This window comes from Drosophila takahashii, chromosome 3R (assembly GCF_030179915.1).
Source record: "Drosophila takahashii strain IR98-3 E-12201 chromosome 3R, DtakHiC1v2, whole genome shotgun sequence".
Lineage (NCBI taxonomy): Eukaryota > Metazoa > Arthropoda > Insecta > Diptera > Drosophilidae > Drosophila > Drosophila takahashii.
This window is the reverse complement of record NC_091681.1, coordinates 38,586,465-38,610,717: the sequence shown is the minus strand read 5'-3', so window position 1 is coordinate 38,610,717 and position 24,253 is coordinate 38,586,465. Positions and strand designations below refer to the sequence as shown.

Below are 24,253 nucleotides of genomic sequence, written 5' to 3'. Positions count from 1 at the left end.
AACTGTAAGTTTTAATAGTGAATTGATTGAAACTGAGGCGTTATATCTACCTAAATCCACGGATTCAGGGGATTCAGCATCTTTATATTGATTTGCTGAGATGTATGCCTATATATTTTAATGATATGATGATATACATAACAAAAATTATAACTGAAGGTTTCAAATTGCAATTACGCGAAGTGAGATCATTTTATATGACATAGAAAAAGGTGTAATCAATATTCTTTTGACGAATTAAATGTTTCTTATGTTGTGTCAAAATAATAAAAAAAAAGTAACCATATTTTTTCGGAAATAATATTCAGATTTTCGTCTTAATTGAGATAACTATTTTTACTTCTGATGATAGTCAATTTGCTTTTCCCGATCGCGATGCAATTGAGTGAGGAGATGCATACGTAGCTGGGGAACGGACTCCAACAACTGGTTGCACAGTTTGCAGGTCATTGGAGCTAAAACTCCTTCGCTGGAATTGTAAATAAAATAATAAATAAATAGGACAATGATTTTGTGAACTAATGTTGACTCTTACAAGTTGCGCCACTCGTACAGCTTATTGCAGTTCTCCACCAACTGCAACAAATGACCCATGTCCTCCTCTTGTAGCTCGGTAATGCTGTGCATCGGGAATATGGCTCGTTTGCCGAACGGCTCAGCCTGCTTTGGCACATCGTCAGTTTTTTCCCATTCGTAATCGGAGTTGCTGGAATTGACTTCGATATAACTACGATCCTTGGACAGCAAACTATAAAATAGATTTAAGTGAGTTAATTTGATAATTTAATAAGTAGCTTCACTCTAGGATTCTCAATCTTACCGATTCATCATGCTACGCAGCTGAGTGTATATAGAAACGCGTTCGTTTACACTAACAGCTGGATAATTTTCGTCCTTAAAGTTGAAGAAGACACTATCGATGTTGTAGCGCATTTGATTGATCTGAAATCAAAAAAAATGTATTACAATGTTGCACTCATTCCATCAAACGAAGCATCCTTACCAGGCTAAGATCATCTTCGAGAATATTGACGTCCAAATTAATCACCATATCGTGCTCTTCGTAGTAAGGCGCATTGGTCACTGGATCGCAACCCATTCCCGCCAAGATGGACACATACTTGGTGCCAGCTTTGTTGCATTTGATCTGCATGGTGGGACAGAAGAGCATAGCCATCAGGGCCCCAAATCCGTGTATATTGGGCATCAGTGTGGTTCCGCGAGCAGTCAGAATCTGCCCATCGGCACTTTCCACCGTCGTGTGGGCCACAATCATCTGATCGTGCTGATCCTGCGGATCTGAGTCGAGCAGAACCGCATTAACCGATGCATTATCTATTTTCACCGACTTCCAAACACCCACACGAATGGTGGAGTACATGTTCGACTCCAGCGGACTGTAGGGTCCTTTCAGCATCACCACAGTGTTACACTTATCCAATGGAGGAGGTGGCAGGTCCTGATCCTGTAGCAGCTGGCAGGATCGCAGGTACTCCTCATTGATTTGCTGACGCTCCGCCGAGGTTGTGTAGCGGGCGGTTTCTTGTCTGCGCAAGCGGAAGTCATGATCCTGGCGAGACATAAAATCTTCGTCCGCCCGACGTGCCAACTTGAGCTCTACAAGCTTCTCGTTGAGCAAACCATCGCGCATGTGAATCAAAACAGCAGCAACATTATTAAACAGTGAATACACCTCAATATCAATGCGACCGCATTTGGCCATCGCCTTGAGCTTATCATTAGCCGCCGCGGGCCATCGGTTATTGGCGCTGACCACCATCGATGGCTGAACGAGCGCCAGCCGGCATTCAAACACACGAGGTGGCAGATCGCCGTACTGCGCCACCAGCTCATCCGGCATCAGACGCAGCTGCTCCATGGGCAGCAGCGCACAGTCTCCGTAGTCGATGAAGCGAACATAGAACATCGGCTGGCGATTGCTCTGGTTCTCGGGACGGATCACTGTGGCGCGCTGGAACTGACTGTCCCGCTTGGCCAGCACCATCATGCCCTTTGTGATAGCCCCTGCGTTCAATACATGATTTCGCAGCTGCTGTGAGGCATTGAATATCTCCGACATGTTGCGAATGCACTCGGCAAAGGACTGCGGCTGGAAGTAGAACTTGCCGCAGCTGACAATCTGAAAAGGATAGGAACGAAAACATAGAATATGAATAGAGTTTAAGGCTAAACCAACTTACACAAGTTATCAAACCCGTTATAGTCTTCTCGTAGACAGAGGGTAAGGCAAGCAGCTCTACATTTGTCGCTTTTGCGGGTGGAACCCAACGACCCTCAATCACCTCCCCTATTTTTTGCCTCTGTACGTAGTTCAAAAAAGGGATTTGACTGAAATGTATAGAAATAAAATCACAATTAGATATTAGAATCCCTAAACAAGTGCAGAGTACTCACTCCATTATCCTTATAGGACGTTGCAAGCGGTCAACTCTCATCCTGACCGCCTTGTAGACCTCACTTGCGATTCTGCCCGAAACATTGACCAGACTGGAGCTATCTGCATTGCAATCGTCGTGCCGAAATGTGACGAATACCTTCTGCGAGCCGTGCTGAAAAGTCACATCGATGTTCTCTGGCGGGATCTTCGCCTCGCGAAAGAGTTCCTTGATGCGCCTGGTGTACAACTCGCCCATGTAGCCCGGCTTGTAGTTGGTGAAATAGACGGTGCGACAGGGATCGTGGCCCGATATCACCTGGTACATATCACGTTCCGGCTCCACACACACCCCCTTCGAGCGCATAAAGTAATTCGGATAGAAAGCTCCAGCGATGATCACCTTGAGTATGATTGATTTCTCGCGGTCGCCCATCCTCTGGCTGGGATCAACTGTAAACGGAATCAGGCCGAGATTTGTGCAGCGCGTGCGTAGCTCCTGCACCAGCAGATGCATTTCCTTGAGCGAACGCAAGGAGACGTGGAAACGCTTCGCCCAGCGAATAGCAGATTCCTGCTCATGGCCAACTTCCACCATGTTTAGGTAGGTCTAATGGATATCAGCAAATTATTATTAGGTTAAATATAATGAATTAATTCCACAACTAACCAGATAGACGCGCCAAATGGCCACCAAGTCGGAGCCCGAGCCATCGGCAAAGATATAGTGCATCCAAAATGAGTCGCCTCCTTGATTCCTCGCACCTTCGTTCACATACAAGCCGCGCATCGAAAGGCCAGCAGCTATGATAATCACTTCCTCGAGCAGGTTGAACACATAGCCCAGAATGATGAGACGGGAGAGACGAGTGTCCAGCGGCAGCCGGGACATAATAGTCCCCCAATAGGTAATATCGCCATCCAGCTCGTTGTAGACACCGTCTACTGTGAGGAAGAGGGCACCCACCTCCTTCAGCAGCAGTATTGTGTTTTTTACGTCCGAGAGATTCGGTGGAGAAAGAGCCAGGGCCAATATATCAACCGGCGAGTCCATTTCCAGTTCCTTGGCCCTGAGCACCGAGTTTTGCAAAGGTAAACGCAACATTTCTGGTATGCCAAACTCAGACATTCCCATTTGGTAAAAGGATTTGGTGACCATTCGGTAGACACGTCCACTGCGCAGGCGACCAACACGCCCGGCACGCTGGCGACAATTGGCCTTGGAGGCCCAGGTCAATCGGAGGGAGGTGAAACTGGTGGCCGTATCGGTCACCAGCACTTTGGTGAGACAGAAATCAATGACGTAGGACACATCCGGCACCGTGATGGAGCTCTCGGCAATGTTGGTGGTCAGGATGATCTTGCGGTAGCCAGGAGGCGGCGGCTGGAACACATCCCGCTGATTCTCCGGGGTCATCAGCGAGAAGCAGCGTACAATGAAGACCTTAATGTTTCGACTGCAATAGAATATAAATTTTAAGTAAGGATAAAATAAGGATATACAAATTAGAGCCCTGCGTGAATCATTTAATTTTTGTTTTATCATAATTTAATTAAATTCTATGTGAAATAAATTAAATGTTTTTCTAATTCATTTCGAATTGAACAGAATAATTTCTATGAATTTTTTGAATTTGCCAGATGTTTTTTGTGCTTTCTTTTGAGAACAAAAAGTGGAAAATTTTAAACAAATCAATGTTAACTGCATAGTAAATAAAATTCAGGCAGATTTAATCACAAAATTATGGATCTTTCTTCTTCAAAAGAAAATGTCGTTTGAATTATTTCTGAATTCATGCCATTCATTCATTCAATTCTATTAAACTCAAAATTCGAATTAATTCATTCATATAAAACAAAAAATTCAAAATAATTCTTTGAACTCATTCATGCAGGGCTCTAATACAAATTAATAGCTTACTCATCGTTAAGCATAGAAGTAATGTTCTGTGCCATGTTGTCAATTTCGTAGACGCCGGGCAGAAAGATGAGCACAGCTCCATGGCGCAGGGCCTCGTCGTAGCTCAGCCGCGACTGGATGCCGCCCTCCCGTTCCATGTTGTCAATGACCATAATGATCTTTACGGCCGCCCTGTAGCCGTCGTCGTTGATGCGTGGAATGAACTGATCCTGGTCGGGATCATCCTTCCACTTAATACTGGTCAGTTGGTCGCGGTAGAACTTCTCGATCGAGTATTTACGTCCATGACTGGCGGTGATCACCGGCGGAATCGAGGTGTCGGTGGAAAAATAGTCGGACAGTTCCCTCGCATCAATGGTGGCCGACATCAGGATGACCTTTACATGACGCGAGTTGGTGGCCAGCAGGCGACGGACTACGATCAGCAGAAAGTCCATGTCCTGGTCTCGTTCGTGCACCTCGTCCAGCACGATGTGGGTGTATTGGGTCAGCGTCTTGTTGCGTATCAGGTTGTTGAGCAGCACACCGGTGGTGCAGTAGAGCAGACGGGTGTCCTCCAGAGTCGTCGGACGGTGCAGGCCCACCTGGTAGCTGCACACGGTGTCCTGCTGCCATTGGCGCTCCTGGCACACTCTATTGGCTATCGAAATGGCAGCTATGCGCCGCGGTTGGGTGACCACAATGTTGCAGTATTGACCGCTCTTGAAACCCTCGTCCAAAATGTACTGAGGCACCTGTAGGGTAAATAGAAATTTGATTCAGCTTACGCAATTTAAATAAATTTATTGTAAAGAAATATTTTCATTAAATGCTGCGTTATTAGCTTACGAAATTCGTAATACGAATGAAGATAAGTTATTATATTTAGGGCCGTTTTCTCGTCCGCATGTTAAATTTAAAGTAGACTTTAAACTCAAAATTATACCCAATTTAAACTGAACATGTTAAACTAAAAGCAAGCTTAAAACTCTAAATTTCCAAATTAAACTTGTTAAAAAAAGTAGGTTTTAAACTCTAAATTCCCATACGTTTTCAAGGTTTGATCCACACATTAAAATAACATGAGGACGAGAAACCGGGTTCTTTGGAAATTCTACTTTTAAAGAAAGATAACCTTTTCTATAACTGTTTTTTATTAAATTACAAAATTTTGTTTTTTATCGAAAATCGATTTCTAGAAAATACCATTTTCAGGTCCGTTTAAAACCTTGAAATCGTATGGGAAATCTTTTTAACCTTACTTTAAATTTAACAAACGGACGAAAAGACGGCCCTTAGAAATTTAAAAATACCCGTTTCGAGTTTTTTAAATATTTTTAAAAATTGTTAACACTAGACCAAAGACTTATCGATAAATTCTTGATAGTGCTGTAAAACACTTGAACCGGCGAATTTGTTTACATTTTAAGACCTGCTTCTGCTTGGATTTGTTTGGATCTCGAAATGCAAACTAAATTCGAGTAAATCTACCCCCCAATGGAGTTGAATATCTTCGACGACTGCTGGGAGCTGGTGCAGCGATTCCAGCGCTTGGTCAGCGATGGCGAGAGCTGCGAGTTCGAGTCGTTCTGCCGGTGCTGGCGGGAAATGCAGCTGCAGCACCTCTTCACCGGCCAGTCGAACCACAACGAGGTGATAGCCACCACTTTGGCGGCCCTGCACGTGGCCAAGCGGCTCTCCTGCTCCCGCCGCACCACCGGCGACATCTTTCCGGCATCCCGCGCCCACAGGATCGCTGGCTTCTACCTGCTGTACGTGATCTACTACAAGCAGCCCACCCACAACTATGTGAAGATCGAGGTTTCACCGCGCACCTGGCGGGAACTGACCGACTACGCGCTGCAGCTGCGCGAGGAGAGTCCGGAGAGAAAGGATACCCAGCAGGTGGCCTACATGCTGTGGCGCCTCGTCCAGGAGCAGGCCTTCCGCCACACGGCGCTGGACTACTGCCAGGGATTGGACAACCTGGTGGACTACGACCGGCTGGAGATTGTGGCGGGCGCCAAGCGGCAGAGGCAGAACGCCTTGGCGCAGAAGCAGCAGCGTCCCAATAAAGTCAGTCTCACCTACGAACTGGAGGGTCTGCGCACCCTGGACCTCGCCAGTCAGCCCCTCTGCGATCTGGAGGCGGCTTACAATGCTCAGAAGGCGCAGCTGGCTGGTCAGGAACAGGCTCTGCCGCCCACTCAAATATTCGGCCAGCTGCGCGAGGTCTTTGCCGAAATACAAAGTGTACTGGGTGCGAAGAAGAATCCTGTAGCGGAGGAAGAGGAAGCCACAACTTCCGCAAGCAACCAGTTGGAGGTGCGTCAGAGGGTGCGAAACAAGGCCATGTTCGGCGTTGAGAAGAGGGAGCCGCAGGAACAGGCGGAGGAACTGGAAGTTGAGCTGGAGGTCAACGAGTCGTATCAGCGGAGGATGTCGTCGGCCACCGTGTTCCAGCAGCAACTGCCGGAGGATGTGCAGCGGGAGTATGAAGATAACTATGACTACAGTGACGAGGACGAGGAAGAGGAGGCGGAGGCGGAGGCAGAGGAAAATGAGGTAACAGAGGAAGAAGTTCAGGAACTACTGGGCTCTTAAGTTAGAACTTATGAAACAGCTGAAATTTGATGTGTGAGAATATTTTTGTTTAAATAAAAGTTACTTTAATAAGTTAAAAACAATTACAAAAGTTTCAAATTATTGGATAAAAATAAAATAAGGGCCGAAAATACCCTGTAAAAAATTATATCAAACTTATCTGCAAATTCACCTGTTTTGAGGTCAAATATGTTGTAAATTTAAATTTTCTGTCTACTATTTTTTAATGTTCGAGGTCTTCTTAACCATTTTTTGTTTTCCATATATAACAAGTTTCAAGAACATGTCATTGTCCCTCAAAAGCCTAGTTTTCTAGTTGTGTTTATGCTAAACTTGGTTATTCCTAAGGTTTAAGTGGTAGAATGTATAGTAGAACTATATAGTATAGATAGAAATTAGCTTTTTTTTAATATTCTTATTTAAAAATCAAATTAAAGGTTTAACACAAAAGAATGGCATTTTGGGTAAATTTTCTAGTCCCATTGTTAATTTTTAAGAGCCGCGAAATCAGAGATTAAAGCTTTCTTTAATTTTAACAGGCAAACGAGTAAACGACGCAAAAATTTTTATTTTTGTAGGTTAGATGTTTTCGTTTTGTTGATAATTTTGAGGTTAAGAAACCCCCGACAGTTTTTTTTTTTGGGAAATTATGTACTACAAAATCAAATGAAAGGTTTAAAAAGAAATGCATGACAGTTAAAGCCATTTTCTCGTCCCATCGTTAAAATTAAATTGGGACTTAAACCTTGAAATCGTGTGGGAAATCGAAGTTTAAAGCTTTTGTTAATTTTAACAGGCGGGAAATTCCTTTTTGTAGGTTAAAAGTTGTCTTTTTGTTGATCATTTTGAGGTTAGGAAATTCGCGACAGTGTGGCAACGCTCACCTGCGTGGTCTTGCCACATCCTGTTTCGCCCTTGAGAATTACGACTGGATTCGCATTGATGGCCGCCAAGATCTCCTCCCGCTTAGCGTAGATCGGCAGATTCCGGTCGCGATTCAGATTGAATCTGTACTTCTTGTAGTACTCATCATCCCGCCGGATTTCGGACTCGTCCTCCTCGTCGTCGGTGTCCAAGTCGTTCAGCGTGCGATTTCGCTTGCTTTCGGGGCAATCGTCGCGCAGCGTCTGCATCGAATTACGAGTAAATAAACAAAAAGTGCCGACGCAGCAGTTTAGTTTAGTTTTCTTACCCCGTTGAGACGAAGCTTTTCCTTCGCCACGATTTCGTTTACATATTCGGTGCCGATCACCTCGCGCTTCACCACCTTCGAATCGACGGCCTCCTCGGCCATGATGCTCGGATCGCGGCTAATGTAGCCCTGCGGGGCCGCCTCGCGCTTGAATTCCTTCGAAAAATCGAAGAAATCCATCAGTTCCTGGTCCATTTCCATTATTTTTCTTCGGAAACACACTGAACGTAAAAAATTTCACAATCCCGCGTAGCGTCTAAAATTAAACGGTAAATTGTAGTGGTGGGACTTTTGGCCTCAACGGTGGGAGCTTGTCAGAGCCGATTGGTATCGATAGTTGTTTAATCGGTACTGTAAGCTTTATATTTGGGGTGTTCCATAACAATAAACTGTCAAAATAATTTTTTTTTGTAAATTATATTTATTATATTTCTTAAGATTTAAATTGCTGTATTTATCTTTTTAAATTAAATTTAAATGAACATTAAATGTGTATAAACAACGATATTATCGAATATAGTGTGGCGGACAATTACAATAAAATGTCAAAGTAAATTATTTTTTTTTAAGTCATATGTTTTTATATATTTTAAGACCTAATTATAATTGAATTACAATTAGATATGTATAAAAAACGATGTTATCGAATATTGTGTGGGGGACTATTTAACGTATCGAATAAGCGGACTATCGAAAACTGACCATCTCTAATTTGTTCGGTCAAATTCAATAGCAAAACAACTTTTTGGCAATTTTAGTTTATTTTGGGCCGCAAACATGTCGCTAACAATGCGAATTTTCACCGCATCGCGCAATGGTAGGTGGTCCAGCAAACACCACATCTCCTTCCCTCTAGATCATTTGAAAATCCGTGAAAAATGCATAAAAATTTCGCCCAGTGAGGTTATGTAAGCTTATGTCATAGCAAAACAAAGGACTAAATGGGCTTATTTGAGGATTATAATTGGTTTCTAGACAGCAAATTAATAGTGTTATACCTCCCCCACAGGTCAGCGCATGTTTGGCAGCCAGGCCGCCCGTCTGCTGGCCGCCCAGCGCACGGAACCCAAAGACATTGTCGCGGTGCCCAAGGGCTATGTGTATGTAAACAACAAGGAGCTGAGCATGGAGTTTGCTGATATCACGGATCGCGCCGCCTCCACCATGTTCTTTGGCGAACTCTTCCGCGGATTCGCCGTCACGCTGGCGCACATCTTCAAGGAGCCGGCCACCATCAACTATCCGTTCGAGAAGGGACCGCTGAGCCCGCGATTCCGCGGAGAACACGCCCTGCGTCGCTATCCCAGCGGCGAGGAGCGCTGCATCGCCTGCAAGCTGTGCGAGGCCATCTGCCCCGCCCAGGCGATCACCATCGAGGCGGAGGAGCGTGCCGACGGCAGCAGACGCACCACGCGCTACGACATCGACATGACCAAGTGCATCTACTGCGGATTCTGTCAGGCAAGAAGGATTATTCACCTTATTCCAGCTGCTAGCGACTAACGACTTCTATTTGTAGGAAGCCTGTCCCGTCGACGCCATCGTCGAGGGACCCAACTTCGAGTTCTCCACCGAGACGCACGAGGAGCTGCTCTACAACAAGGAGAAGCTGCTCTGCAACGGCGACAAGTGGGAGTCCGAGATTGCGTCCAACCTGCAGGCCGATCATCTCTATCGTTAAAGTTGCTTGTACCCCCTAGAATTCCTTGTTTAGTGCGATTTTCCAATTAAAGATCGGTGCTGCGGTGGCTGCGTCTTAAGCGATGGATTATTTATTAATGAAACGATTTAACTGTTAACAGACAGAGGTTGGAGTAAATTAGTCAAGTAAAACTATTCAAAGAATTCGAATTCTGTACTAAAAAGTTTATTTAATAAACTTTTCAATATTCAGCGATTAGTTGATACTTGAATTTTTTCCAATTTTGATTATTATTACATATTTTAAACGGTAGTTCTAGTGGTAAAAACAAAGACAGCAAGTCTAAAGGATTGAAATAATTGAAAGTAATTAATCAGTAGTGACAATTTGGCAGTGACACTGAAAAATAGGATTCCTTCTGCTAGTAAATTTTAAAGCATTTGCACATGGATTATTTATTAAAGAAACGATTTAACTGATAATAGACAGAGGTTGGAATAAATTAGTCATGTAAAACTATTCAAAGAATTTAATTTCTTTACTAATAAGTTTATTTAATAAACTTTTCAATATTCAGCGATTAGTTGATACTTGAATTTTCTCCAATTTTAATTATTATTACATATTTTAAACGGTAGTTCTAGTTGTAAAAACAAATAACGTAGTTTATTCAAGACAGCAAGTCTAATTGATTGAAATAATTTAAAATAATTTGGCAGTGACACTCAAAAATAGGATCCCTTTAGCGATTAGAATCCAATTTTAAAGCATTTGCACAGGTCGTAGAACGCATTTTATTGTCCTGGCCCCGCCAGGCTCTTCTCCATGAACTTCTTTTTGGCGAAGCAGGTCCACCATTTGTTGGGTTTCCCGTCCTCGGTGCTGAAGACCTTCTCCACCACCCGGTTCCCGGTTTCGTGGCGCAGCTGCAGGAGATACTGGCGCATGAGGTCCGCATCCTGGGCGGTTTGCGGCTTGGCATAGACGGCGTTCAAAGGGAAACCAGCATCGCCGGGAATGTCGAACTTGGAGATGGCCAAACTGTACATATCCTGCTGCCCCTGAGCCTTGCTGGTCGATCGATTGAGCTTCTTCAGGCACTCGGTGATGTAGAGGGTCACATAGATGAGCACGCGATCCACATCGGACTGGAAAGGGTAAAGGAAATACTTAATATATCCCTAGTTATCCTGGAAACCCCGAACCCACCTTGATTTCGTAGGTGCGAAAGAAGACGTTCGCTTTGAAGAAGTACAGTGACTCATCGATGATGTCGCTCTCCACATTCGCACTGGGCGCTGGTCCGCGCACCTGGGTCCTCAGCGGCAGGATGGCCATGTTGCCCACCTGCTGGCGCACCTCCTTGATTTGTGAATGGTAGGCCTGGAAATATAATAAGATTATAATAATTTGGTTCATGGAAAACTGCTACCTGGCAGGGGGTCTCAAGGAACAGGTGAAAAAACAAGGTAATCTCTTGTATTCCGTTTCACCCGACTCTGATTTCTAAAGATTTACTCACCGGCATGTTTTACTGTATAATAAATCAGTTATTAATTAACGTTTTTCCAGTTATTTCGGGTTTTTTCTATAAAAAAAGAAAACAATTGTAGGCGTCCACTGTTTACGGGTTTATCGATAGCCCCGATAGATCATGACCTTGTTTTAGTATTTTTTGCGGCGAATGGTAACACTTTTTCCCAAAGAGGCGGCAATTTTTAAAAACGTCATTTCTCATTTGCTTTTCCTGTCAGAATTAAAAGTTAAAAATTTTCGATGCGTGCGTGCCGTGCCCTTCAAAAGAATTAACTTTCCATTTAGACCCCTCCTCCTATGGATCAGAGTAAAAATCTCCTGCAGAACGTGGCCAACATCGCTGGCCAACTGAATCTCAGCGAATTGGAAAGATCTGCCATGGCCTACAAGCGACTGTGTCTGGAATTGGAATCGCTGAGCAATCCGGCGACTCCAGCCGAAGATTCTCCTTCTTCATCTCCTCCGGCGGCTGCGGTCGCCACTCAGGGACTCCGAGCAAGTGCCTCGGAATTTGTGCCCCAAGTGCCGCACGGCAGCGAACCAATTCCGAACGACGTGGAGGAGGAAGAGGATGAGTACTCTGCGGATGAGGATGGTTACGATGTGGAGCGGACCATGAGAGCTGTAAGTATGAAAACCATTTAAAGTGGGTTATTCGATCCATCATTACTTTATGAAATTACAGATTTTTATCAGGGACCGTAATAATCATTATTTGAGATTTTTATTTTAAAAGGCCTACTGAGGTTTTTACAAGTTTTAATCAACAATTTACCTGATTTTTATGCACTTTATAGACAAGAACAAATAACAGTTAACTTGCTTTCCAGATTTGGCATATACTTTGTGGGCAATAGTAAAAAGAACGTTATTTTTGACGTTTAAAACAAAAAATCACAGTAGTCTTTTTAAAATAAAAATCTCAAATAATGATTATTTACGGTCCCTGATTTTTATAATGATTATTTTTATCCTCAAAATTATCTACATAAAAAAAAATTCGATATGAAACGTAGATCGATTTTACATTATGTAAGATCAATTTAAATTTGATATGGGGCCAAGTAAATATGACCTATTGGAAATGAGTATTTCATGTAAAAACGATATGGGTTTTTAAAATGTACATGGCCATATCGATTTTACGGGAACATGCTGTTTTTGTGTTTATATTTCTTATAAAAATGATATAAAAAGTAGGAAATCAAGGACAATAATGATAAAAATATTCCTGAAACCAATAAATTCTCGTCTTACCTTTTTTATAATATTCGTTTTTTATCCCCAAATCCTTTTCCTCAAGCCCAAGCCCGCAATCTATGGCTTGCGTTTCTATAATCACCATTACGAGACCGAGGATGTGAGCGAAAATCACTTGGAGGCGGAAAGGAAGCGGAAGTTTGGCTACAGAGCACCCAAATTTCGGCCAAACCAACCGAATGGGCGGCCACTGAAGACGGAAACGGGTTCCATTTCTTCGGCGAAACCTCCCTCCGAATTGGCCAAAGGACAGCCGCACTTCAAAGGACCCTACATGCCGCTGCTGCAGCACAGGATTAACAATGCCGAGGCCTACGGACTTATCCGGGGTCCCAATGAGAGAAACAGCCTGCTTTTGGAGGACATGGTCAAGCAGTTGGCTCGCCTGGACAAATGTCCCTTCAATCTCAATACGCTTTTCCGTGGAAAAGGTCCGCAGAACTCCCCATCTTAGATGCCTTATTATAATCTATTAAATTGTAAAATATTTCTTATAAAAGAAGGCGCTGACTTGGCATTCGATTTGCTATTCAGTTCTATCAGTTGTTGAATCTCAGTCGTTTTTCAGCAGAGAAAACTAAAAATGGTGAAGAAAAATAAATACAAATCGTTGGCAAACCAAAAGAAAGTGCCTGTCGTAAGTTTCTAGAATTGGTAGGGGTTTGTAAAACATAATTTTCTTTATAGACTGATACTAAAAAGGAGCCCGAAACTCCTCGCAAGAAGGCTCCAAAGGTGGATAAAGAGAAATGCGCTAAGCCTGAACCGGAACCCTTGGAACCGTTGAGTCTGGAGAAGACCAAGAAGCATCTGGACCAAATGTCGGCCCTGGCCACCATGCCACTGCGTTTGGATCACCAGATTCAGTGCATCAAGGTTCTGCAGCAGCAGCTCTTCAAGCTTCACCTCCAGCAGGTGATTCTCCTCGACGGCTGCACCGATTTCCTCCAGGAACTGAACACCATTCAGCCGACTAATGTCCTTGAGGAGCAGCGTGTCCTGGAGACTTTTAACGAGGTCAAGAGCAAGTTATCCGAGGTTTTCGAGCACTTTTTGCCCGCTCAGTTGGATATGCTGAAGCACGAAACGAAGATCTTGCAGGTTTCGGAGCAGTTGATGTCCAAATAATTTGATAGTCTTCTAGATTTTATAGCGAAAATCTAATAAAAATCGAAGGAAGAGATCATAATAATAGAATTATTGTTATATTTATACAAACTTTAAGTTAGGATTACTAATATTTAGATAGCTTAACAAAAATTAAATACAAATATAAAGAGATTATAATAACATAATAAATATTCTTATATTTATAAAATCTTAAAGTTAGAATTACCTATATTTAAGTAGCTTAAAAAACCGTTAACCAATCAAGTTAATCGATTGCTTAACCAAGGCTTAATCGCCTATCGATAGCTACTTGCGTCTATCGTAGTTCCACAATTATTTAAAATTGCAATTTAATCCGCACTAAAATGAATCCCCCGCCTTCCCGTGGGCGCGCCCCCTCCCGCTTCGTGCGTGGGCGTGGCCGTGGAGGCGGGGCCTACCGCCCGTACTTCTACTTCCGGCGCAATGGGCGCGTTATTCCCGCCCGCGGCAATCGGCCACCAAATCAGGAGGAATCTGGAGCCGGAGGAACTGCAGCAGCCGATCCCCCAGCAAACCGGCAGCCCAGAGGCTGGGGTCGCACATCCAGCAAGCGGGGAAGAGATACGCACATGGATTGTAGCTTCCTGCGGCCCGAGAACTACGCTGCTCCCGAGGATGGCCTGCAGGTGCAGAGCATCGCGGTGGACAATCCGCGCGGGTATCCCGGCTGGCGGCTGTACTTCCTGCGGGAGAACTACGAGGAGGGCAACGAGCTGGCCTCCAGGATAATGGCCGTGCAGGCGCACTATCAGCGCAATCCGCATAATTACGACTTTCTGATGATCCGCGATCGGGGATTCTTTGTCCTGACCGCTTTGGCCATTCTGTCGGATGCCCAGCTGCTGGAGGTTTGGCCTGGGTTGGTGGAGGACCTAAGGGAGCACCCCCTGCGCACCATGGCCACCCTTTCGCTGGCCATGCACACGGTGGTGGTGAATCACCTGCTGGATGGCAATGATTCCTCGTCGATTGAGGTTTCTACTCCGGATAAGTACGTCCCAGCGGGAGGAAGGCTGCGCAAGATCTACGTGCGACCAGAGGGCTTTCTACCTGTCGTAACCATCGAGGGAATCAGTCACTCCCGCGTGGACACGTTGCTCTCTATTAGAGGAACTGTGAGCAGCGTGGGCGAGCCCAGTTATAGCCTCACCTGGCAGGCCTTCCGCTGCAGCCGCTGCCACATGGAGATGGCCATGCGCCAGCGCGGAACCTTCCAGCCGCGTCCCTACCAATGCAAGCGATCCGAGTGCGTGGCTCGCGAGGAGTTTCTACCTCTCCGGAGCTCTCCATACACGCGGCTCTCCATCAGACAGATCATCCGCCTGGAGGAGACGAGCCTAACTGCCATTCACGACTTCGAGAGCAGCCTGCCGGGTGAAATGGATGTGGAACTGCGTCATGATCTGGTGGATGCAGTGCGTGTGGGTCAGGAAATCATAGTAACCGGAGTGCTGAAGCTGCAGGAACTGGGCGAAGATGAAGCCTCCAATTCCAAGCAGATGCAGGCCTACCTAAAAGCGGTGAGCATTCGGGATGCCTCCTCCCTCAAGCGGGAGTTCAGCGAGCGGGATTTAGAAGCCATTGCCATGATCAACGGGGAGCAGAATAGCTTCAAGCTCCTCGTGCAGTCAATTGCCCCGGAGGTTTATGGACACGAGCTGCCCAAGGCCGCCTGTTTGCTCTCCCTGCTCGGCGGGCCATCCATCAATGTGCTCCTTGTGGGCGATCCCGGCATTGGCAAGACCAAGATCCTGCAGAGCTGCGCTCAGATCACGGAACGCGGTGCCCATGTGAGCGGAAAGCGGGGAGCCCAGCAGCTGGGAGTCACCTTCGCTGGGAAAAATAAGCGTGTGCTGCAAGCAGGCGCCTTGATGGCCGCCAGTGGAGGCGGTCACTGCACCCTGGACGATGTGGATAGGCTGGCCTCCAAGCAGGCGATACTCCTGCAGTGTCTGCAGTCGGGGGAGGTCAATGTGCCTCTTCCGGGAGCCTTTGCCTCTTTTCCCGCGAAACCTTCTGTGATTGCCTGCGCAAATCCTCAACGAGGACAGTACGACGAGGGTCGCTACCTGCTGCAGAATATCAACATTTCGCCTGCCCTGCTAAGGGAGTTCCACCTGGTCTACGTGCTGTTAGACAAACCATCCGAGCGCGACATGTCCCTGACTGCCCATGTGAGAGCGCTTCACGCGGGCGCCAAAAAGCGAGCCAAGATCGCAGCTCGCTATGCTATGAAACCCAAGATGAGCGACTCCATGTGCGAGGCCACCTTTCGCTTTCCAGAGGCCTCGCGGGATGAGTCGTTGAAAACGGAGGACGACAACGACAGCGTGATGCAGCAGGATTACGATCTGGACAAGCGGCTGGAGCTGCTGGCCGAGGAGGGCGACCTGGATCTGCTGCCACCGATTCTAATCAAGAAGTTTTTGGCCTACGCGCGGCAGGAAGTGAATCCTCTGCTCAACGAGGAGGCAGGCAATGCTATTCTGCGGTTCTTCCAGGAGCTCCAGGGCAGCAGCGGCCAGGATGAAGGCGACTCCAGCCAGATTGGAGCCGGGTAAGTGCTTGGATTTAATTAAGTTATGGTTTTTATTTTACCTATATAATAGTTCTAGTAATCTATAAGTTAAGATATTATTGGCCTATCGCATTAGCTTGAGAAAGGAGGAGACGGGGAGCTCCAGGAAGATGGCCAGCAGGAAGGAGCACAGGTAGGACACGGTCACCGTGAAGAAGATGAAGGCGAACTGTGGAATAATTGATATATAATTGATTTACAAAAACTCTAAAAGCAAGAGAGAACGGTATAGTCGGGTTTGTGTTCCGACTATCTTATACCCGTCACTCAGATTAAGGGAGTGCGAGAGAGATGGATATATACATTTTTTGATTGCGCATAACTTTTTAATAAATGGTCCGATTTGAAAAATGTTTTCTACATTTCGATAGCTATAAATATACACAACAAAATTGCATTTATACTTCTCGGAAATTATTAATGGCCAGACATATTTTAAAATCGTTAGTGGGCGTTAGAGAAAGCGTGGCGCTCGGCTGAAATAAACTTGCGCTGCGTAGGAGGCCCAAGAATTTGTGTGGTAAATCTCAACCTTCTAGCTTTTGTAGTTTCCGAGATCTCAGCTTTCATACGGACGGACAGACAGACGGACATGGCTAGATCGACTCGGCTAGTGACCCTGATCAAGAATATATGGGCACTTCCAAAAAAAAGTCCACCAAGCCAAAAACCTTGAAACTTGAATAAAACATATTTCCACATGATTTTGCCCCGATATTAGTTTCTAATTAGTTGGATACTGAGCTTAACTACAAATTTGGAGTACAGTTTGATTATTTTTATGACAAACCCCACCAATATACGCAAAAGTCACTTTTTGGCTATTTTTTTGTTATTTTTTGGACCTATCTTCTGTTGTAAATTTATCCTATAGGAATGCTAATATGTGACATTTTTCTGTACTAAATGCTTCATTCACATGCTAAACTATTAAGTTAAAAGCAAAACATCCAGCAATTGAGAGATAGAGGTAAAGAAATCCGCTTTACAAAACAGTCGGAAAAAATGTCCCGAGCGACATGTCCCGAGCGAATGTGGTTGAAACTGCATTAAAAAAAAACGACAAAGAATTTTTGAGTGAAACCAAAAGCATTTCACAGCGACATGTTTGAACGACATTCTTAAAAAAATCGCATTCAAATATTCCATCAGAATTAGCTAATTTCTGGTGTTGTATGAACTTCCCCGAAATCCACTTCTATTTTTGTCCCGAGCGAATACGGCAGTTTTTTACCGATATCTTAAAAACTAAAAGTGATACAAAATCAAGATTTTTACCAAAAATAGAGCTTGGGAAGAGTGAAAGGAAATACACATAATTAAAATTTATATCCATTGTTTTACAATTTTTTTTCAACTTTAAAGGTGTGCAAATGTCCCGAGCGACATTTTGGAAGTGCCCATATTTACTTTATAGGGTCGAAAACGCTTCCTTCTCCCTGTTACATACTTTTGCACGAATACAATATACCCTTTTACTCTACGAGTAACGGGTATAAAAATAATATGGAGGACCACTCACCATCATGCCAGTGCCAAAATAAAGAGGCTCCCTCACGGTGGCCAAGACTATCCTGGCCACCAGGAGATGGACAATAAAGGCTCCATAGGTGAGGCGTCCCAGGATGCGGAAAATGGGCAGGCAGGCAAATTTACGAAAGATCCCTGTGGGAAGAAAGGATACCCATTAAAAATACCCACATTCTAGACTCCCCAAAACAACCATACTTACAGCCCACCTTGCTGGCCATGCCCACGATGAAGATGCCCAGGCCAAAGCCCCAGATATTCCGCTGCAGACCAGCATACAAAGCACCCCAAATGGCCGACGGAGCCACATAGTAGTGCTGGAAGATGGGATGGGCGCTAAACAGCCAGAGGATGCCCACCGGGATTAGGGTGAACCAGAACAGCTGGAAGCTCTTCTGCTCGCGCAGCTTGTATTGCTTCAGCGACAACTGATCGTAGACCAAGGCGGCCAGGACTCCGCAGAAATAGCAGCCGAAGTTCATCAAGGACGAGGTGTAGAACTCGGTGAACTGACGATCTCCAATGAAGGAGTCCTTCTGGGTTCTGTTTGGCAGATAATAAGAAGGTTTTTAAACAAATTACAAGCTTTTAAAGCCAGTTAACTCACTGTGGAGTGGGTATAAAGATGGGATAATAGTCCATAACATAAGTGAGCACTGCGGGAACAGCCACAAAGATGGCCAGAGTTCCTGCATAGAGCTGTTTGCTCCATTTGGCAAAACGATGGCCCAGCATCAAGAGCACCAGGCTGAGCACAAAGGAATGCGTATCAGCGGCTAAATACCAACCTTGGAGAAGGCACTACATGGTGAAAATACGGATTTGGGTTTAACTAAACCTTTAAAGGAACCCCTGCCTTACTCACCCTCTCATCCGTTTTCACAAAATTGTTGATGTACAACAGATTGGTCCACCAGTTGCGCCGGCAGGCCAGCTGCTCCCTCTCAAAGATGTGCCGCCACAGGGGACCACCGGCATTCTCGAAGTACACACCACTCATCAGGAGGACAAAGGCATAGGGAACGGTCAACCGGATATAACGAAAGATATTGAACTTGACAAAGAGCTGAGCATACTGGGCAAAGCTCCAGGTCTCCTTTTTCGCCTGTAAAGCACGGGAAACAGCCAGCCAATTGATGGTTAGCAGCAAACCACTGATCACAAAGAAGGTGACGGTGATTAGGGATCCCGAAACTAGCAAGGTGCCCGCTGCCGTGTGAAGGAGTCGCTCTGGATCTTGGGGATTACTTATCGCACTCTCGTAAATCACCCAATTGGTGTGCGCAAAGATCACCATGAACATGGCAAAGAACTTGAAGCAGTCGAGGAATCTCAACTCGCGTCCGATCTTGCCAGTTGGCTCCTGGTTGAGGCGATACCAATTGCGGGCCACCGAAAAGGTGAGCAGCACCTGCTGGGCGGTGCTCTTGGGCGGCGTCTTGTAGTGGTCCCGCTCCTTGAGCATCTTGTCATGGCGGCCGCGCTTCAGGTGCAGATCCACCAGGCTGCCCAGGCCAGCTAGGATCACCAGAGCTCCCAGGATGCCGCAGAAGGTGAGGTTCCAAGCGTCTAAGAAGGAAAAGGAAGTTGATATGATACTAAAAAAAATTCCATATAAAATGGGATCAATTCTACGTTATTTCATGTCAAATTTATGATTCAAACATATCATAATGTAAAGTAAGATAAATATAATCTTTATTCATATCGATATGATATTGGTTGATATGATATATAAAAAATATTTCATATCAATTAAAAGCCGATATGATTTATGTCAAGTTTATGATTCAATCATATTAAAATGATATTTTATCATGTCATATAAAATACAAAATATAGTATTTTTTGAACCAATAATGTAAAGTAAGATAAAAATAATCTTTATTCATATCGAAATGATATGAAGAACTTGATCTTTAAATAATGTAAAACTGACCAGCGCATATCAATCTGATCTTCTGTGTAAGATATTATGATTCCTTGACCTCCAAACTCACCTTCTTCCACCTGGCGACCCGCCTGATCGCAGTACTCCACCACGCTCTTGGCCATCAGCCCGAATCCTCGACGCTGCAACCGCCAATTCAGGCAGGCATTCGTCAATCGCTGGTGCCGCTGGCGATTGGTCGCCTCCATCGAGAACAAGTCCAGATACACGTTCACCTGCCGAGCAAAAATCGACCATGGGGCTATCATAAAAATTCCCAAATAATCAAAACGTCAGGCCCTTGGCCTTGAAAGAAATGAGTGTCATTTGATTTGATTGAATTGGATCGGATTTCGCTGTTTCACCGCCGCCCATTTCCATTTTTGGCCAACGCCTTTGTTTACTCGTAAATATCGTAAATGCATTGATGATGGCGACTGCATCAATGGCATCGCCACACCATCCCCATTCCATTCCCATTGCCCAGCTATTCGCTGTTTAATCAGCGGATTTTCCGGCTGTAATTTATGCAATATTTATAGGTAATGAAGATAGAGATCACGCATTTAGCCAGAGGCGTCTGTAAAGGGGGCTCTTTTGAAAGTAAGACATTTTATGTTCATTCTGGGAATTTACTTTAACTTGAACAGGCCCTTGAAATTTAAAACTTTCAAAAAAAGGCGAAACCTGTTTGTACATTTTGTATAAGCTAAAGGAGTTAATATAAACAATTTTTTAGTTTGGAAAACATGTTTTTAAGCTGCGACAAGTTAAACAAAAGCTATTCCTAAAAATACTCATAAATAACTACATAGTTCGTTTATATGATATCTTTAAAATATATAGTAACAAAATGATAGGAAAACTCAGAACTTTTAAAATCAAATTAATCGTCAAGATATTATACATTTTTGGGGTTCAGATTTATAATATCTTGACGATTAATTTGATTTATAACATTCTGAATTTTCCTATCATTTTGTTACTATAGGAACTATTTTCTAAATAAAACTCTGGTTCTCCATTTCTCTTACAAAAAAAACAATTTTTAAAAGTACAACAGAAGCTACATTTTTATCTTTTTTACAATATTTATTACCCCCTTCATAACCCCCTAGACGGCGCCCCTGGGCAGTTAATCTGCAGCTCACGCAGAGTGCGAGTTGAATAAACTTTGGACTGTTATCCCGGCTTCTGTGCCCGATGATTGTTGATTGACCATTACGGGCGACGCCTCGCCATCAGCGATGGCTGATGGGTTTTGAAATATCTGAATCTGTATCTCCAGAGCAGCGTGTTCGAAGATTGAATTAAATCGATCGTTAGCCGCAGCTGAATCGCCGCCAATGAGGTGACACCTTCGTCGAGTGGCCTTCTTACCTTTGCATTTTCCGACAGCAGGCCGGCCTGCAGGGCCTCCAATTCACTCTCATCCAATCCGGCCAGAGAAGCCTCACATTCGCGCAGGCAGAGGCCAAAGTAGAGCTGCCTGTGATCGAAATGATGGCGATCGTACTGCGAAATCTCGGCAATGGCCCGCCAACTGGCCACCGAGTCATCCGGCTGGACTTCGGCTCGAACGAAGCAGTAGGTGGAGCCCTGGCCATCGAACTCCTGGAGGCAGCGATCGTAGTCATCCAAGTCGTACAGCGGCGGCATCTCATAGAACTGCGTCACTGCGAAAGGAGGAAGTTGGAAGGGAAAAAACACAGATCAAGAAATCATCAGTGGAATCAGATGGATGAATCAACAGCTCATTAAGTGGCAAACTAGTTTTCAGATCCTTTTTTCGCTAGAACCCGGCAATTCCCGGGTTCAATGGCTGTTAACTCGAGTGAAAGGAAACTCGTTTCCTTGGAACCAACTTGAACTTGTTTCGCATTTGCATTTAAGCCTGCAGCAGCAGCAGTATCTTTATCTTTATTCCGATTGAGGCAAATAATGAAATGTAATTGTTTTCGTGCCTCAATCTCTTGTCAAATTCCAGACACTTTGGCTGAGTTAATTGTTTGTCAAATCAAACTGCTCCGTCATCGAAGTCTCGAGAGGTTTTTGTGCCTCCCGATTTGGAAGAGGGGAACTTTTGAACCACCCAACAACTGAACACGCAAATGGGTGGATCAGGTGCATTTTTAGGGTAATACCAACTTTGGCAAAGTGTTCTATAGTTATATCGATTGACAAGCATAACGTGCAATCTAGAAACAAATGCATAATGGATTATGTGATTTTTTGTGGCATTTGATGGGTTAGAACTTCCCCATTTTTTCAATAGGAAGCACGGAAAACGCTTATCCAAGCTAAATTAATCATAGTCTTTAAGTGATTTGTGGTTTTACAAATATTTTACATCGTTCAGCACTCTTGACTTTTAATAAATAGAATATTTATACTTATATCTTTCAAGTGACTGTATAATGGAGTTCTAACTATCCGAAATATTTTTAATTTCTTAGCAAACTTATTCTTATGAAACTCTGTCTTATTCAACATCTATCAGAACTTCTTTTATAGGCCCATAAATCAAATTTATACGGAACATAAATCCTGTCCTTATAATTACAAGGTATCCACTTACTGTTCAATTGAAAGCATTGCGCAGCCGTTAAAATCGCCGCTAAAATCACGATGTGAAGCATCATCGTCGTGTGGGATGGATGTATCGAATCGCCGGATCGTAATGCACCCTCTAATTGATTGACTTTGAAAGACTCTTGGCACTTTCGTCACCCGATCGATCCAATCCAATCAAATGCAACGCCAGCGCACCAATAACAATAAGAAGCGGCGGAATTTCATCAACCGACGCGAAGTAAAACAAAAAAACGGGCAAAGCAGATGACCAGACCCAGGGGCTTCTGCTGTCCGGCCAATGCCAATGTTAGGAAATGCACTTTTGGCTCAAAAAACGAAACCAAACTGAATTGAACTAAACCGATCCGATCCGAACAGCTAATGAACCGTTTGCGCCAACGTGCCAGGAGAGAATGAAACATATGCGTGCGGCTGAGCCCTCTGGATGGAAATCGGAATGGAAATGGAAATGGCTATGGGATGAGTCGCTGCCGCAGCTTCAGTTTCAGCCTCTGTCGATGCAGTTGCTGTAATGATGATGGGTTTCAAAACTCCCCCCGAGAAATGCGTTGGTTTCCGAAAAATAAAACAAAACAAAACAAAACAAAAAGCAAGAGCAAAAATGCGTTGGAACATGTTCGATGCTGGGCGCACACTTTAAGTCGCCCACATGCAACTGATTTATGTTTACATTTTCGTTGCTTTCCGGGGCTTTCGGCCAAGTTAGTTGTTATTAGGCATGACCATCTGGGCTTACGTCTTACAAAACCCTAAATGTGTTCTCTGGCAAAACAAGTTTTTCGGCAAATATGGCGATATGTTATCATAGTTCTTACCAACGGCGTAAATTATGACGAAAACAAGATGCGAAATTAATTGGGGGTCAAGAAGATGAGTCCCACTTGCGGCCTCGGGCCCTTAATTATCTAAGCTGAGCCCAAAAAGCAAAGAATAAATGAAGACACGTTTTAAGAATTTTGGGCAAAAATCAAAAGACTTAGGCAACAAACTTGAGTTACATTTTTGGGCCTAATAAGATTTTCAAAAATATAATTTTTGAAGAAAAATTATAATAATTGTAGAAAATAAAAGTAGGAACACTCTTTTTTTCAAGTCCCAAAAAATATATTTCGATTTTTTTTTTATTATTTTGAAATCTTATATTATCGTTTTTTGGTATTTAAATTCGTAAAACTCTATTATATTATATTAATATAAACTCTTTATTTCTAGCCAACTCCTTGGGCTGATTCACCTGTCACAGGCACGTGCTCGTCTGGATTTGTCCCACGTGGTCTGCACCCAACACGTGCGCGATGTGATCGCCCTGCTCACCGAGAGCATCACCCAAACCAGCCTCAAGATGGATTCCATTGGATCTGGAACTCGAGGAGGTGGTGGCAGCGGTGGTGGAAAGACTGCCCAACTGCGCAACTTTGTGCAATTGGCGCAAAAACGCTCGGCGGCATTGGGACGTCGCATCTTCGACCTGGAGGAGCTGAAGGAGATTGCAACGCGGGCTGGCATCTTGACCGGCTTTAGCCAGCTGGTGGAAATGGCCAACTTGGGCGGCTATTTGCTCATGAAGGGCGCAAACATGTACGAAGTGGTTCCGGACTAGGCAAATGACAAATGAGCGGGTCAATATTTGTCAAGCGTCTGTGGTTTTCTTTCCTGTTAACTAGAAGTTAAGTGGTGACTTAAAAATGAGGCAAAAAATAATTATAAATAACGATTACGGAAAAAATGGTAATGATTAATACTTTAAGACTTTATATATCAAATAGATATAAATGATCATTACCAAATAGTTTGCTTATCAATATATAAGCATACTTTAGGGAGCATACTAGTTATATTTCGTCACTACACTGAGTTTTAAAAGTGTTCTTCTTCATACTTATAAGAAGTATAGCTTTATATCATTTAAGAATTTAAATTAGTTAAGATCTGTTCATAA

At 44.1% G+C, this 24,253-nt stretch overlaps 9 protein-coding genes across 12 annotated transcripts; 5 read left to right on the top strand and 4 right to left on the bottom strand.

Annotated features, from left to right (window-relative positions):
• Nucleotides 1–91: 91 nt before the first annotated feature.
• Nucleotides 92–8,383, bottom strand: spn-E (spindle E). Its single transcript, XM_017139864.3, has 10 exons — nt 8,092–8,383; nt 7,784–8,026; nt 4,317–5,050; nt 3,066–3,852; nt 2,416–3,005; nt 2,202–2,349; nt 1,004–2,140; nt 821–942; nt 536–748; nt 92–469 (listed from the first exon to the last, which is right to left on the bottom strand). The coding sequence occupies exons 1-10, from the start codon at nt 8,290–8,292 to the stop codon at nt 337–339; spliced, it is 4,308 nt and encodes a 1,435-aa protein (XP_016995353.3). The 5' UTR covers nt 8,293–8,383; the 3' UTR covers nt 92–336.
• On the top strand, nt 5,720–6,982 carry Pbp45 (proximal sequence element A Pbp45). The gene has a single exon (XM_017139868.3). It carries the CDS (start codon nt 5,793–5,795, stop codon nt 6,897–6,899), a length of 1,107 nt encoding a protein of 368 aa, XP_016995357.3. The 5' UTR covers nt 5,720–5,792; the 3' UTR covers nt 6,900–6,982.
• Nucleotides 8,384–8,754: 371 nt separating the features above from the next.
• On the top strand, nt 8,755–9,851 carry ND-23 (NADH dehydrogenase (ubiquinone) 23 kDa subunit). The gene is made up of 3 exons (XM_017139885.3): nt 8,755–8,908; nt 9,101–9,552; nt 9,611–9,851. The coding sequence occupies exons 1-3, from the start codon at nt 8,869–8,871 to the stop codon at nt 9,770–9,772; spliced, it is 654 nt and encodes a 217-aa protein (XP_016995374.2). The 5' UTR covers nt 8,755–8,868; the 3' UTR covers nt 9,773–9,851.
• Nucleotides 9,852–10,169: 318 nt separating this feature from the next.
• On the bottom strand, nt 10,170–11,404 carry Arpc3A (Actin-related protein 2/3 complex, subunit 3A). The gene is made up of 3 exons (XM_017139886.3): nt 11,256–11,404; nt 10,943–11,116; nt 10,170–10,881 (listed from the first exon to the last, which is right to left on the bottom strand). Exons 1-3 carry the CDS (start codon nt 11,259–11,261, stop codon nt 10,528–10,530), a joined length of 534 nt encoding a protein of 177 aa, XP_016995375.1. The 5' UTR covers nt 11,262–11,404; the 3' UTR covers nt 10,170–10,527.
• A 75-nt stretch (nt 11,405–11,479) lies between these two features.
• LOC108056179 (uncharacterized) lies at nt 11,480–12,992 on the top strand. Its single transcript, XM_017139884.3, has 2 exons — nt 11,480–11,893; nt 12,573–12,992. The coding sequence occupies exons 1-2, from the start codon at nt 11,567–11,569 to the stop codon at nt 12,981–12,983; spliced, it is 738 nt and encodes a 245-aa protein (XP_016995373.3). The 5' UTR covers nt 11,480–11,566; the 3' UTR covers nt 12,984–12,992.
• A 41-nt stretch (nt 12,993–13,033) lies between these two features.
• On the top strand, nt 13,034–13,712 carry LOC108056182 (uncharacterized). Of its 2 annotated transcripts, none has more exons than XM_070216039.1 (2): nt 13,034–13,163; nt 13,217–13,712. In XM_070216039.1, the coding sequence occupies exons 1-2, from the start codon at nt 13,113–13,115 to the stop codon at nt 13,655–13,657; spliced, it is 492 nt and encodes a 163-aa protein (XP_070072140.1). In that variant the 5' UTR covers nt 13,034–13,112; the 3' UTR covers nt 13,658–13,712. The 2 variants fall into 2 exon arrangements, with proteins under 2 accessions (XP_070072140.1, XP_016995376.3); XM_017139887.3 differs by having other exon boundaries at nt 13,034–13,166.
• A 253-nt stretch (nt 13,713–13,965) lies between these two features.
• On the top strand, nt 13,966–24,108 carry rec (recombination-defective). Of its 3 annotated transcripts, none has more exons than XM_017139871.3 (2): nt 13,966–16,238; nt 23,527–24,108. In XM_017139871.3, the coding sequence occupies exons 1-2, from the start codon at nt 14,005–14,007 to the stop codon at nt 23,912–23,914; spliced, it is 2,622 nt and encodes an 873-aa protein (XP_016995360.3). In that variant the 5' UTR covers nt 13,966–14,004; the 3' UTR covers nt 23,915–24,108. The 3 variants fall into 3 exon arrangements, with proteins under 3 accessions (XP_016995360.3, XP_070073410.1, XP_070073411.1); XM_070217309.1 differs by lacking the exon at nt 23,527–24,108 and adding an exon at nt 17,625–17,715; XM_070217310.1 differs by lacking the exon at nt 23,527–24,108 and adding an exon at nt 16,291–16,416.
• LOC108056173 (nose resistant to fluoxetine protein 6) lies at nt 17,740–20,199 on the bottom strand. The gene is made up of 5 exons (XM_017139872.3): nt 19,790–20,199; nt 18,655–19,358; nt 18,397–18,590; nt 17,992–18,332; nt 17,740–17,924 (listed from the first exon to the last, which is right to left on the bottom strand). The coding sequence occupies exons 1-5, from the start codon at nt 19,986–19,988 to the stop codon at nt 17,740–17,742; spliced, it is 1,623 nt and encodes a 540-aa protein (XP_016995361.3). The 5' UTR covers nt 19,989–20,199.
• LOC138913477 (uncharacterized) lies at nt 20,836–22,791 on the bottom strand. The gene is made up of 2 exons (XM_070217311.1): nt 22,298–22,791; nt 20,836–21,395 (listed from the first exon to the last, which is right to left on the bottom strand). Exons 1-2 carry the CDS (start codon nt 22,359–22,361, stop codon nt 20,941–20,943), a joined length of 519 nt encoding a protein of 172 aa, XP_070073412.1. The 5' UTR covers nt 22,362–22,791; the 3' UTR covers nt 20,836–20,940.
• Nucleotides 24,109–24,253: the final 145 nt, after the last annotated feature.